Below are 15,528 nucleotides of genomic sequence, written 5' to 3' on the forward strand. Positions count from 1 at the left end.
GTGTGTGTGTGTGTGTGTGTGTGTCTATGTAAGATCAGGCCTACTAAGTTAATGCCAACTGCATACAACAGCAGAGCAAAGCAATTTAGAGCACAGACCATATTAAAGACCCAGACTCACAAGTAGGGTTAGTATTTCAGTATTGCAAACTCATTTATGTAGGAAACTTGCATAATCCCAGGTCCTGAGGAAGGTTTTGGGGGGAATACAGTCATATACTCATTCTATTACTAATAACACATAATAATAATAATGCAATTATCTTACAAATTAATGATGATCCTGAATTATACAACTTTTTGTTGTATAATTTTGCTACTTCTAATTTTTTTGATGTTAGGTTAGTTCAGCTACTATCTAATAGACTCCGAGAGATTTTCAACCAGCTCGTGCAGCGGCAGGTAAAGTCCAGCCTGCAGGCTGGATTGGGCCTGCATTTTCCTGGAGTCCCTGCCTGTTTGCTGCAGCCAGTTTTCATGGAGACCCCAGGAGTGGTGGGGCTGTGACAGCGCAAGGCCAGGGTTTTCATAGATTCATATTCATAGAAGTAGGGTCGGAAGGGACCTTGCAGATCTTCTAGTCTGACCCCCTGCCCTGGGCAGGAGAGAAAACTGGGCTCCAATGACCCCAGCTAAGTAACAGTCAAGCCTCCTCTTAAAGACCCCTAAGGTAGGAGCCAGGACTACTTCCCTTGGAAGTTGGTTCCAGATCCTAGCCGTCCTGACTGAAGTAGCGCCTTCTAATGTCTAGTCTGAACCTACTCTCTAACAACTTATGGCCGTTATTCCTTGTTACTCTGGGAGGCGCTCGGGGGAACAAGATCTCTTCCATTCCCCGCTGGTCCCCCCTAGTAAGTTTATAGATGGCCACCAGGTCCCCTCCCAGCCTTCTCTTGTGAAGTCTGCACAGGTTAATGTCCCAGCCTCTCCTTGTAGCCTCTTCTGCTGCCCCCTGATCATGCGAGTGGCCCTCCTCTGGACCCTCTCCATGTTGTCCACATCCCTCCTGAAGTGTGGCGCCCAGAACTGGACGCAGTACTCCAGCTGTGGCCTGACCAGTGTCTCATAGAGAGGGAGTATCACATCCTTGGACCTGATTGTGGTGCATCTGTGGATGCACAACAAGGTGCGGTTAGCCCTACTGACTGTGTCCTCACATTGGTGGCCCATGTTCATGTTTCTAGGACACCAGTCCCAGCAGGCAGCGCTGACAGGGTGCATGGCTGGGTGCGGAGCTGCTTCTGGGCTGGGATCTTACAGCAGTGACAGCATGGTCTGGAGGCAGGGCATAGCCGCTGTCAGCTGCCCGCACACCTCAGACAGGGGCGTGGAGGCAGCAAATTGTGGCTCTGCCCCACTCCACACCATGCTGTCACTACCACAAGATCTTGGTCTCAGCCCTGGAGCAGCTCCCCACCCAGCCATGCACCTTGCCAGCACTGCTCGGGCCAGTCTTCATGGAAACTCTGGCCCTGTGCTGTCACAGCCCTGCTTTTTTGAGGTCTCCATGGAAACCGGTTGCAGTGACATGGGCAAGGGCTGCTGGGAAATGGGGTCTGGCCACTGGCCAGATCCACCCTTTTGCCCACTCCTGAGCTACTGGATGAGATTACTTAATCCTCAAACATGTGGCTTAAAAAGATGAGTAGGAGAACCTTTTTATAACGAAATATGAAGCTTATTTGAGGTTTGCTGAAGACTTCATCATGCTTGAGCCAGTTAGTGTCCATTTTGATGTTAAAGAGTAAATAACTAACTTCTTTGCTTGCATTTAAAATAGAAAATCCCCAGGTGTTAGGGGGATAATGATGTACTGGAATTGCAACTACTCTGCATTTTCTGCAGTCTGAATATCACATTTTCAGCCATGATACAGCTTCCATAAAGGCTGGGATGTCTGTTTCTTCATCTAGATCAGTGCTCGCCTGGTGAATATTCCACTGATGGCTTCAAACCCTGCTTGCCATGTTCCCGTGGCACATACCAACCTGAAGCTGGACGGACTTCCTGCTTTTCATGTGGAGGTGGCCTGTCCACAAGATACAACGGTGCATCATTGTTTCATGACTGTGAAACTAAAGGTAAGATCAAGAAAAGATGCACTGGACTGAGATACTTTGGAGGCAACAACAAGAGCTGGCGCTACAGTGCAAAAGGGAGAGAGATTTTCCTTGATCTCCCAAGATATTGTCTCCCAAGATTCTCATAGCTGGATGTTGCACTCCTTGCCTCAAAGGGACTCCCTTTGCTCTTAAGGTTTTTGACACTTTGTTCTGAAAGACATCTGGAACATTGTCAATGATCTGTGAATAATTAAATAAAAACCATGGGAAAAGGCAAAAAAGGAGGTGGGTGAGCTGTCTGTCTGTGGGGTGTCTGTCCGCTGTCTTCTCAAAACCAGAATGGACACATGGAGAAGGGGGTCACAGTCGTAGCTGGACCACTGGGGAGTGAATTCCTTCCTCATCACAGTGAGAAGAGAACTGGATGGTAGGTCCTAGGACGTGCTTAATGGGATACCACTCTGGACCACCTCATAGAAACCTTGGATCAGGAGATTCCAGGCATCTCAGAGGGTCTTCCAAAATGGGAGCACTAATGGAGCTCCCACAAAATTCAAACATAGCTCAAGACCCTGAGGCCCAAGAGTGAGCATCCAGTGGTGATGGGGTTTTTAAAACCAAAGGATTTTCCTGCTTACATTTTTATTAAATAGCAAAGGTTCAGTCTAAGCACTTATTGGCTCCAGTGAGCTATAAATCAATAGAGGATTTTGCATGGAGCTGAACAGACTGGATTTGCATCAAAATTACTGTGGAGAATGATGTTAAGAGAGATTTTACTGCATAGTGCTTGGACTGTGTTATTGGACTATGGATTGAGAGATCTCTTTAATGTTGATAGAGGGAGAAAAACTAGTGGGAACTGTATCATTATGAGAGAATATAACTTACTAACATAGGGCCTTTATGCATGTGCTGAGGGGGTGCTTTAATTAGAGAGGCTCTGAGACCTACTGTAATTAAAGTGCCTGGAGCTACTCTAAAACTCCCAGAGTGTCTCATGTTTCAATGTCCCCATGCTGAAAAATGGTGGTGGGTGTGCTTTAACTACAGCTCGTTGAATAAACTTTAGTTAAAGTGCCCCCACCGCCATTTTTTTAAGAGCAAGGACGCTGATACATGAGACACTGGACTTTGCTGAAGCGCAGTAAGTACCATGCTTCAGCAGACTCGATTAATTACAGCACATTGGAACAGCCTTGCTGCATGTGTATATGTCCCGTTACAGACTAGAGAACAAGTGCTGCTAATAGTGGGGAGAAGGGAAGGGGGTGGAGTTGTCACTCCTGAATGTAATAACTGATAGATTTTTTTGACAAACTAGTGATTGCGCCAACAAAAGATGTTGCTATTTTAGACTTAAGTCCCAGTTGGTAATGATGACTTTATAGAAAAGCTGGTCATAGCAACCTTGGATTATGGGAATGTAAATTGAATTAGTTCAAATTAGATGATAGTAATATCAGATAACCTGTCACATGAGAGGAGGCTGAAAGAGCTTGGCATGATTAGGTGAGTCAAATGCTGAGATGGGATATGATTGTTCTTTCAAAATACTTCAGCAGGATAAATGCCAGGGCAAGAAAAGAACCATTTAAGCAAAGGACAATTATGACGCAAGAACAAATGGGTATGGACTGGCTGTGATTAATGTTTTGGATGAAAATTAGAATAAGGCTTTTTACTGTCAGAGGGGTATGTTTCTGGAACAACTTTTCAACAGAAGCACTACTAGCAAAATACTTTCTAGTTTTGCTGTAGAGCATAATAAGATTATGAAATTGGTTGTTTAACACAAGGAAGGCTCTAAAAAAGAGAAGGCTGGGAGGGGACTTGGTAGCAGGTTACTGCTACATCAGGGAGTACATCAAGGACTTGGTGAACAACTGTTCACCAGAGCACCCTTGGGGAAAGCCAGGAGTACTCAGGTTTAACACTAGGAAAAACTTCTTCACAGTTAGGGTGTCCAGACTATGGAATAAGCTCCCTCCAGAGGCGGTGCAATCGCCTGCCCTGGAAGTCTTCAAGAGGAGACTGGACAGTCACCTTGCTGGGGTCACCTGACCCCAGTTGTCTTTCCTACTTGGTGCAGGGGAGCTGGAACCGATGATCTTGTGAGGTCCCTTCAAGCCCCTCACAATCTGTGAGTCTATGAAACAGGGTTGTCTATGGTAACAGGAGACTGGACTCAGTGATTGAGGAGGTAACTTCTAGTCCTTTATCCTGTGTTCTGAACAGGTTCAGAAAACTTGAAGTAATAGAATGGTTGTCATGACACTGAAGATGATTATAATGCAGTTAATTTGATCTCACTGAAAGGCTGAGAGCTGTAATGGGTTTTATACTTCTTTGATCATTGAAAAAGACTTAGAATTGTAAACAAAAGTATGAATCATAAAAGGCCAAATCCTGGCATCTGTACTTTTGAACAATCATTTCAATAGGACTTCTCATGCAGTAATGTATTACTTAGTATAAATTAACCTTGTAGAACTGTTGGTTTAGTAATACATGTATGTGCATTTGCCATATTGAAAACTAGTGGGAGCGTACCATTCAATGAAATGCCCTTTTGTTTGCTTTCTGTTGTTAGATACATATATACTCTCTCTCATTCTTGTTTTTAACTGTCTTTTACTTCCAAATAAGAAATGCCGTACAACGGTGCAAACTATCCGTGAACTCACATAAAGAGTTACTATGCTGGAAATGCTGTAAGGAGACAATGAATTGGAGCCTATCACTCTAGTATTCCCCTTCATTTTATTACTTTAGTTGCACACCACAAGTATAACATCACAAATATTTGCTTAGATCATAAGGAGCAGGTATAAGAACATGTAGAAAATTATTTTCCGGTGTTGTAATAGCACTGTTTAACTGCTGTGTGTTCACAAATCCCTACAGTTCAGTGTTCTCCTGGCCATTTTTACAATACGACAACTCACCGGTGTATTCGCTGCGCAACTGGGACATACCAACCCGAGTTTGGTCAGAATTATTGTATTTCATGCCCTGGAAACACCACTACTGATTTTGATGGTTCAACAAACATAACACAGTGTAAAAGTAAGTGTTCCAAATGGATTTTACAACCTGTTATGATGATATGAGTGTGAAAAGTAAGGGATTTAGCAGTGAAGCTCAGCTTTGCTACCAGTGTACCTAACTGCAGTAAAGTTGAGTGACATTGCCCCTGTTCTCCCCTCTGGTGAGTTCCATCTCCAGAAGACTTAAAGGCACCCACATTTGTATGTGAAAGCCGTGGTACTGTGCTAACAATAGATGGCTTTTGCCAGTCACCACATTAAAATGATTAATCCTGCAAATGCTGAGCTACTTTTGGGTGCTGATTGTGGCTCCTGGCCCTGCCGTACAATTCTGGAAATCTGATTTGGGTTCTTCATGTCCAGTCCCCTCATCTTAGACCAGCAGAGATTCAGGGACGCTACTCGGGCAGCTCAGTCCAGTATTGTCTTAATAGAAACCTTCTCAGTTTGGGAGGGGAAAAAAAAGCAGGCCTCAGTGGGAGTCCTAGTAGGGTTTTGGTGACTGTAATGTAGTTGAGGGTAGGGTTAAAGCAAAAAAGATAGACAGGAAGGAAGAATCCTAAGAAGAAATCCTGGAAAACGCACATGCGCATGCTCACTCTTTTGGCAGCTTGTTTGCTAAGGGCTCCTGTTTTTCTAGTAGGCTGTGCCCAGAGCTGCCCAGCTCTACAAGAGAAGTAAGAGAGTGTACAGAGAAGCGGGCACAAAATCTAATCACGATGCCATTGCTTCTGTATTGGGCTCTCCAGAAGAGGCAGGGTAAAGGTCATTGCTTTGAATCCATGTAGCGCCCACCAGTGGCATTGGTCTGGCATAGCGGGAGGGTGCATGTCACTCTGAAAGGGTGTGGCAGGGTCCGCTCTGTCCAATGCTGCAGAACATGTGACTGAACTGGATAGAGTGGATGTGTGTTTCCACAGCCTAGTACCTGACACCTGTGTATATCTGGGTACGCAATGCTATGTCTGGTGTGAGCATGCTGACACTTCTCACAAAGTTGAGTTTTATACCTGCTTGGAATCATATCTCCTTACCACAAGGCTTTAGCTTTACAGCTCCGCTCCGCTCAATATTAATAGTTATTTATGTGGTTTAGTTTACTCTGTGCCTTTTAGGAAGTAAAGGTAAAAGCAAGCACCAGTTTGATGTTCAGGTCATAAAGAGGTGTAGACTTCTCTATCATGCAAACAAAAAAAGTGCATATGTTCATTGCCTTTGAGCACTAGTTGACCATTACTATAGAAATATCCCACTCCTGCCATAGCCCTAGGTGATATATTTATTTTTCAGATAGGCACTGTGGAGGTGAACTTGGAGATTTCACTGGATATATTGAATCCCCAAACTATCCTGGGGATTATCCTGCAAACACGGAATGTACTTGGAGTATTAATCCACCTCCGAAGCGTCGCATTCTGATTGTGGTTCCAGAAATATTTCTGCCCATAGAAGATGAATGTGGAGACTACTTGGTGATGCGAAAGAGTTGTAAGTCTTGAATATCTGCCAAAGTGTACAATGTCTGTCTGTCTGTGCAGGGGGTTCCAGTCTGGAGTACAGAATTCTCTTCCTTCTTATCCTGTCTTCAGTATTCATTAAAAACCAGTTACTTAAGCCTGGTTCTGAAGTGCAGGATGGTAGGTTTCATTTAACAGCAAGTTGAGAAATCCTTTCTGGCAGCATTGTCACATGGAAGTGGATCCAATTCAGCTGAGGACCTAGAGCTGTGATCTTAGGCCTCTGGCACAAGTGACATTTGTTCCTTGTTATATATGAGTATTGCATGACAAATTGTAGCATGCCAACTGACCACATGTTAAATTATTGCGGGATATTTCTGTACCACAAAGAAGTTGCTTTTTTAACAGCCAATTTGTGTGGATGATCTACCATTTTTATCCAAAGATAAATTGGTTTAACTATTTCACTGGTTTAAACTGGCATATTATGATTTTTTTGTGCAGTACCCATAGGTAAAATGCAACAAATGTAATGTCTGCCAGGGGTCATAGTGAGAACCTTCACAAAATATTTTTAAGTGGAGATGAATGGCTCAAACTGATTAATAATGAATTATGGACAATTTTACCTCCAGTACAAAGGATATAACACCACTACTACATGGACTGAGGCTGGTCCCATCTGTACCTTCTATAGATGAATAATTTTAGTTTCTAGCTTCTAATTTCAATTTCTAGGGTTGATGTACTTTAAAAGCAGTATGTTTTTTTCCAGATTTAAGAAACAGAGGAAATATGATTGATAGAATTATCCTATCCTTCCGGTGTGAGCCAGGCTCTCATTGACTCCACTACTGATCAGGTGCCAGAGGCCACCTTATCAACTCTAGGCCATCTAATAATGACAAAACAGCCTGCTTTAACCCAGAGCTCTCTATGCATACATGCACACATGAACACACACCATTAATAGATTTTATCTAGAGCTATAGAACACTCTGAGGGCTACACAGCAATTGTAGGATAGAAAAAAATACTTAACTGAGTATTGGTGTGAGGCTGGCATGGGGTTCTGAAAGCTACAGACATGAGCATGCTTTCCATAAATCACTCCCCGTTTCCTGGTGCTTTGGTTCTCCTTTACCCACTTAAGAATAGAACTGTCCAGTCTACTACATGGCCCAGAGAACTGTCCAGTCTACTGCATCTGTGCAAAGAATCCAAAGATATTTCTGCCAATAAGTGCAGCTGTCTTTTAAATTCAGCTGTTGGGATGGAAGCAATGTTCCCTCTAAGGAGCAGCGGTCCGTGAGCACACTGCCTCGGTCTGGCATGGGACACTTACCAAAGGGGGCTGGGGCTGGAGTCTGGGGGCTGGGGCCAGGGACCGGAGGCTGGAGCTGGGAGCTAGGGCCGGATGCTGGGGACTGGAGCTGGGAGCCGGGGGCCAGAGACCAGGGGCTGGAGCTGGGAGCTGGGGGCCAGGGGCTGAAGCCAGGGACTGGTGGCTGGAGGCTGGGGCCAGGGGCCAGAGGCCAGGAACTGGAGCTCCCCAGCATTGCCTCTGGGGCATGTCCCACACTGTCCTGGAGCAGGCAGAGCCTCACTCGCGGCAGACAGTGGCTCCTCCCTGAGGTGAGGCAAGGCAGGGACGGAGGCTGGCGCAGACAGCTGGTGTGGGCTCCACCGGCTCCAGGGAAGTGCTCCACTCCCCGGCCGTGATGCAGAGGAGTGGAGCACTTCCCCAGAGCTGGTGGAGCCTGCTCCAGCTCCAGCTCCAGCTCCAGCCTCTCCTGGTGCGTGTCCTTGAAAAGGCTGTGCGCGGCCGCACTTTTAGTTGTGCGCACCTTAGAGGGAACCTTGGCTGGAAGATACAGTCCTGTAATAAGGACTAGATTTCAGCTGTCTGGGTAGTACCCAAAACAGTTCAAGCCATCAACAGAAGTGTAATTCAATATTGCTTGCAAAATTGCAAAGACAACTTGTCTGACTTGTTTTATCTTATGACAAAAAACAAACACAAGTAATTTTGTTATGATAATTTAACAATATTTAATGATTAAAGAACATGTCTGATAACATGTCTGATTCTGCATTTTCTTTGGAAGCTTCTTCTAATTCTGTGACCACCTATGAAACCTGCCAGACCTATGAGCGCCCTATAGCTTTCACTTCCAGGTCTAAAAAATTGTGGATCCAGTTCAAGTCAAATGAAGGGAATAGTGCCAAAGGATTCCAAGTCCCTTATGTAACATATGATGGTAAGTGCAGTTCAGCAATTAACTAATGTAGAATATTGCAGTGGGAGCAATGATGTTTCTGTTCCTGAGGGTATAAATGGAACAAGTTCTAGTCTGCACAGTAGACTTACCAAACCTCTCCAGTGTGGAGCATGCTGATGCATAGATCTAGATCTTGTTTCATTCACTTTACATGCCTAAATGGCACAGATGTAACTGTGTAACTGTAGCTTCTGGCACATATGCACATTTTGCATTTCAGCATTGCCTATACTTGCCTATTGAGCAGGCTTGATAGGGCTCTGTTAATCACATCTTAAGTAGCACCCCAGCTGTACTTTCAGACCATTGGTGACACCACAAAAAAGGGAAACCAACCACAAAATATTACACAGAAACTATGTATTATTTCTGTGGCTTGTTTCCATTGCACCTTGAATGTGTGGAACGGTTAGGACTGTACCAGGGTCTCCAACTGCCCCAGTGCAGTCCCCACCCACTGAAAATCAGCTTATTGTCAGCTGGATCTGGGACTTTAAACTCAATGAAGGGTTTAAAAAATGGCCAAAACACTTTAAAAAAAAGATTGTGAAATTTCACTTCCTGAAATGTCTGCAGAGAACTACAGGGGATTGCTTGCTGTTCCAGCATCCCATAGTGCTCCACTTCCCACCCCCATCTGGTGGGGGGAGGTGGGGAGCTGGTAGGAAAGTAGGGCAGAGACAGCCAGTGACACTCTCTTTTTGTGCTCAGTTATTCTCAGGAATTTATAGCAGTGAAGAGGCATGCAGGGATTCCTGCTCTCCATCCCCCTGGCTAGAAAGCATCACCACTGCATGCTTTCATGGCCATTGTGAAATGCTCAGGGTGGAACCCTACACATCTGCATGGAGTTGTAGCATTCTGAATTGGAGTGGGATTTGGAGTGCTTCAAATGAATGTCTGTCCATGCCCTTGGAGTGGACCATTCAGCAGAAAAGGAAGGAATCTTCATCCTTAAGGTTTTTTCAGACCTGACTAAACAAAGCCTTGGCTGGGATGATATAGTTGTGGACTGTCCTGCTTTGAGCAGGGGGTTGGACCAGATGACCTCCTGAGCTCCCTTCCAACCCTAATTTTCTATGATTCTATGAAACAACTGTAGCAGAGGTCACTCCAGAGTGGGGCAAGGAGATCCTCTATGTCTCCAGTCCCTCCTGAAGCTCTGTAAAGACTGAGCTGAGGCAGTGAAGTGTGCTGCAGGCTGGAACCTCCGTACATTTCTGAGGAGGGATAGAGATACTTCCTTCCCAGATGTAGCCACAATTCTGGAGTTCAGGAATTGGCCTCTTCTAATCCCAGGATAGGCCTCTTCTCCCAAATCCTGTTTGAAACATGTGTCAGGACCCAGCAGAAACCCTATGTTCTTCTCTGTTCCCATGGCTGTGCAGAGAGTTGAGGGACCCCTCTTCTTCTCCCACTGGTATCACTCCTGTAAAAGCAGGCATATGATGAAGCTTTCAAAGCTGGTTAGACTGTGAGATGAGCAGGACACATGTGCACATCTCCATTACTATTAAAGCCATACTCATACTTGATCCCAGCATTTTCTGAGGGTGAGTCCATACTACAAATGAAATCTTGGCTCCAGTAATGTCAGTGGTGGAGCACCCATTGACTTCACTGGAGTCAGGGTTTCATTCCATGTCTCCCTTACTCGTATGCCACTGCCAGTGAGGCTGGAGTTAAACATTTTATATAACAGGGTCAGTGAAATGAATATGTGCATTGTACAATGTCTCTGAATCGCAGAGAGCAGAAGCTTCTTCTCTGGGGTGGCTGCAGCGTTTCATTAAGGGTGGAGAATTTGCTGGTCATGGGGATCTTAGCTTCTACTTCCCTTGCTTTAAAGTTTTTAATTGGCTGGGAGTGTTTTCGCTTTTTGAGAGAGATTTTTATTACTATATAAGGAAGCCAGAACAAGATTAAGAATATTTATAGAGAATGAATTTGAAACATGCCACATGGATGTAATGCTCAGTGCAGTCTGAAGTTCCTGATGATTACTCTTGCCTTTGACAGATTAAAGATAAACAGCTCAACACAAGTACACTTTGTCTCCTCATAGTAAATCATATATACTGCCTATTTATAGAAGACCGTGTGGGATACATAAAGGCTGCTCAAAAGCCACCTTGGTTATGGCCATGTACACCCCTTTTAATTTGATAACAGCGGGGAGCAGTTCATGCGCAAAACTGGGGAAAACATTTGACCCTTGTTGATTATGAAAGCAAAATAAACAGGAAAATGACTAGATCATGTGTTCCCAACAGAGGATTACCAGGAGCTAATAGAGGACATAGTTCGGGATGGGAGACTCTATGCATCTGAAAATCATCAAGAGATACTTAAGGTAAATGTCCTCTGTTAAAAGTTAATATAGGTATTAGTACAGAATTGTAAATTATGCTTTTTTGTGCCAGTGAGGTTACCCCAGCATGCAGGATTTACCCCCTTTGTGCTAGCCTGTGGGTACAAAGCACTGCAGGGAAATGCTGAAGCGGTGCAGGCCCTGCTCATACTTTTTCCAGGCCCAAGAACAATCAAACCGTTCTGTAGAGAGCTGTGGGTAAAACAGATATGTAGGGAAACGTGTTCACCTTAAATTCCATGCTAAGGTTGTCCATTTGGGCTTCATCTCAGTCATCTTGGAAGGATGCAATGGGACATGCTAGGGAAGATGCCATGGGATTGCATCTGTTTGGATCTAGTGAAGTACACCACTGGGACAGAGAGAGACAGTGGCTGCTCTTCAAGGTGTAAAAGCCCTGCTGTCCAGAACGGGAGAGGTGGATTTCCCCATTCTGACACATGCAATACTCTGCCTTACATATGATCAAGATAAGAAAGTGGAATAGATTTCCCCCAAAGCACAGATTTCTCCTGTCACATCACATCTCCCATTGCTGCTGTAACTTGGACCCAGTAGCATTAGAATAAAAGCTGGGGTTGCAGTTCTGGCTCTTTTGACAGAATTCTCACCTACTTCATGGCTCTAGGGTTTCAGCCCAGCTGTGCTAGATGGGGAGAGCTCTTGAAACATGAGTGACTGAAAAATAAAGTGTCTTTGGTCTGGTGTGGGATTACTGGCAATTTGGTGTTGATGAGTCTTATTATAACTATTTGACTCATTGACAGTAAGTTCTGCCTGACCCTTTTCAGGATAAGAAGCTGATCAAGGCATTGTTTGACGTCTTGGCACATCCACAGAACTACTTCAAGTACACAGCACAAGAGTCCAGAGAAATGTTCCCAAGATCCTTTATTCGACTGCTGCGCTCTAAAGTTTCCAGATTTTTAAGGCCTTACAAGTAGCTGACATAAGACTTTGAACACAAAAGAGCCCTTAAGTATGTGGCAGGGGATTGCAGTGGGTGGAGCTGTGCCTCAGTATTCTGCACCCTGGCAGAGAGACTCTAAGGACGCTCTTGGTTTACCTCTTCAGAGAATTTGGCTTTCACAGCTAGCATAAATATTTTGGTAAGCAGCATTTGATTCCCTTCCAGAGAATCCCTCTCAGGTCATAAGTTGCTCTACAGGGTAAGTGTCTGATGGATTTAAAGACTGATGATGTCTTCTGTAATCAGATGATACTAGACATGAAGTCTGCAGAGCTCTACCCTGGTTGCTGCATCGGTAACACTACAACTAATAAGAATGGCCAAGCAAAATGCTGTGGGTGCAGGGTGAGCTCTGGGCTGTAATTAAACTTGTCACCTCCAGAAAACTGGACTTGGATTCAGTCTGGGTGAAAGTGAAAATGAGTTTGAGGTCTCTCAAGCTTTGCTAGACAGAAAATTGGGAGTTGAAATGGCCCAATCCAGTGAGGTGATGTATTATACAGTGTACAGGGTGTGGTTTTCTCTTCTTACCCTGTATTGTACTAAACATAGTAAGTAGAATAAGCAGGGTAAGATTTCAGCCTGAAATCCATGGGCCTGATCTGCTGCATTGCTCTGGATTCATGCTGGGATCTCTCTGTTGGTTTCAGGGGGGTTATTCCAATGTATACCTAGAGCACCACAGTAATAAAGCAGACTTTGACCATGCTGATCCACCAGCCATTTCCCTTGCATGAACAGGCACTACAGCTGCTGGAGCTTCTGCAGCTAGATTTGGCAGTTTGGCAATGCAGCCGCTTGTCTATGCTAGACTTTACTAGGTTTTCCCTGTACTTAAGCTGTGGGCAGTAAAGAGATTTTGGCCTTGTGAAAATGGAAGGGTAAAAATGTTCAGAAACGCTCATCTGCAGTTCAGTGCCGAAATCCCATTTTGAATACTCATGTCACTTGCAAACTAACCTCTCGCACATAACCGTTCATGTCTATCCTAAGGTATTTCTATGGCCTGCATTACTATAGTATTTTAGCACTTCATATCATTTCCGTAAAGAAGGGAAGTACCTGTTATCCCTCTCTTCCAGGAGCTAAGGCACAGAGCAGTCACAGAGGAAATCCTTGACAGCACAACCCTTGTCTCCAGGGTACCCAGGCTACTGGCCTGATCACTGGGCTATTTTTTCTACATGCTGGGTAGCTATGGAGAGCTAACTCAGCTGCTTGAAGTATTGCAGAGTGCCTTTCTGTTCAGAGGTTGTAATCCTGTTCAGAGCATTGTAATCCTGAGGTGGTATGCCTGGTTTCCTCGGTAGAACGTGTTGCTTTTCCTCTATGGGGGAACCATGCCTAGATTCCTGTAGTTCCAAGATGGCTCCAGTATCAGTCTGTCTCTACGGAGTAGTCACTGAGAATGCTGGAAGTATGAAGCAGTAAGCCTAATGTTTTTACTAGATGCCCCTTTATGATCCCTGTAAGCTGAAGTTGTGCAGTGTTATCATAAGGAGGGTCTTTAAATACTAGCATTTGGAACCAAAGAACCACCCACCCCAGGCAATACTAACACTCTTTTGGTTTAATTGAATTAGTGTGCAGTATTTAACTGCTGTATAATGTCCTCTTCAGAGAACAACTAATGAATCTAGCATACAAAGCTACAAAGTTTTAGATCTCGTATTTGCTTGGCAAAAGAAAGCATCACTGGAAGCCCTGCAACATACAGAACTCCTGGTGCCCAGGTGCAGGATGCCAGGAAGATGGGATTGTATTACTCTTCCTTGCTAGACTTCAAGGCCTGGTCCTGGCCTCCTGGCCATGCTAATCAAGCCCCACCATTGCAGTTTTTATTGAGGCTTAGATATGTTACCAGGGGAAATGAACCACATTTATTTTTAGTTTTCCCATAGAACTGACATGGACTTAAACTGATAGAAGAGTTCAGTTGTATTTCCAAGGAAGACTTAAAACAGAATTATTGATTTCAATGAGGGGCCAAAAAAAGAAAGCTGCGGCACATCTAAATGTTGATTGTTAGTGAATGTGAGCCTGGTTCCTCTGCACAGTGAAGCCAGTGGAAGGGCACCCATTGGCTTCAATGAGAATTGTATCAGCCCAAGTGCTACTCATATTATATGCCAATACATTTTCCAGTTCCTCATTTCTTACTTAGGACTTGTACAGTAAATCTCAGACCTAATATTCTACTGCTCCTAGCCACCTGGAGCACTTCACTACACCTTCAATGTTACCTTTGTCCTGACCGTTATAAGCAATGTTTCACTTTCTGATCCACAATATACAGTGCCAAATGACAAGGGAACTTTTTCCTTTAGGAATCACTTTTACCACCTAAATTTAGGGAGAAATAATTACTAGATCAATGGAATAATGCTTTGGATAGTAACCCCGTAGTGATGGTAGTAGGTCTGTATGTTGCTATAGAAATTGAATTTGAATTTCTACATCATGTGTGTACTACATCATGTTTGTAGACTATAACTTTTTTATTTTTTTGGCCAGAGAGAATTCAGAAAATGATTAACCCTATAAAACAGGATTTAACTTTAAAGACTAATTATTAGCACTAACTAAATGCCTAATATCACTTACATGAACTGAATTCATGAGGATTACTTTCATGACTGTAAATTCTGTAAAAAGTTTCAGATTGTTATGTGATACTCTTAATAAGAGAAATAAAGCAGTGACTTTTTAGTTGCACAAGAAGAACATTGGATATGTTTTTAGTTTTCTTTTATGCTTGAAACAATAATTTTTAAGCTGCAATATACAGTCTGATGATCATAAGCCCTGCAGGGCAGGGAGTGTCTCTCTCTAGTATCCTTGAACAGCCCAAACTGATATGGGCTTAAGTCCTGTTCTGGACGTTGAGGTGCTACATAAGTATTTACTACTAAGCATACAGAAGACAAGATCTGCATCTGCTATAAATTCAAATGATAGGAATTGATTGCTCACACTGAGGGCTGTACAGCAGGTCATCCCATATGAGATAGACTTTCTGTCCTGGAAATGTGGGCTACCCCGCACACACATTATATAAAGTCATACATATTGCTGGAGAACCTGAGACCTGCATATCTTTGTGTTAAATATTAGAATCTGATGATAAAAATTTGAGGTTTTATTTTGAACTGACTCACATGTGGACATCATAAAGAATTGGGTGAAGAACTCAAAGGCAGGACACAAAATGAACTACATACAATGAGTATGATGCATTTTACTGTTGTTTGGAATCAACTGAACAAACAGCTTATTTAGCCTAAAAATATTACAAGGTGAATATCTTCTAGTTAAATTAATAAAGACCAGTCA

At 43.7% G+C, this 15,528-nt stretch overlaps 1 protein-coding gene across 1 annotated transcript in view; it reads left to right on the forward strand.

Annotated features, from left to right (window-relative positions):
* SCUBE2 (signal peptide, CUB domain and EGF like domain containing 2) overlaps positions 1-14,926 on the forward strand; it is an 82,597-nt gene extending 67,671 nt beyond the window's left edge. Inside the window, exons 18-23 of the mRNA XM_019519974.1 lie at positions 1,913-2,080; positions 4,970-5,131; positions 6,403-6,600; positions 8,681-8,833; positions 11,128-11,207; positions 12,017-14,926. Of these exons, the coding sequence (XP_019375519.1) occupies positions 1,913-2,080; positions 4,970-5,131; positions 6,403-6,600; positions 8,681-8,833; positions 11,128-11,207; positions 12,017-12,169 (914 nt within the window). The 3' untranslated portion in view covers positions 12,170-14,926. The remainder of the gene's footprint in view (positions 1-1,912; positions 2,081-4,969; positions 5,132-6,402; positions 6,601-8,680; positions 8,834-11,127; positions 11,208-12,016) is intronic.
* Positions 14,927-15,528: the final 602 nt, after the last annotated feature.

Source organism: Gavialis gangeticus, unplaced genomic scaffold (assembly GCF_001723915.1).
Source record: "Gavialis gangeticus isolate Ggan-Ray unplaced genomic scaffold, GavGan_comp1, whole genome shotgun sequence".
NCBI lineage: Eukaryota > Metazoa > Chordata > Crocodylia > Gavialidae > Gavialis > Gavialis gangeticus.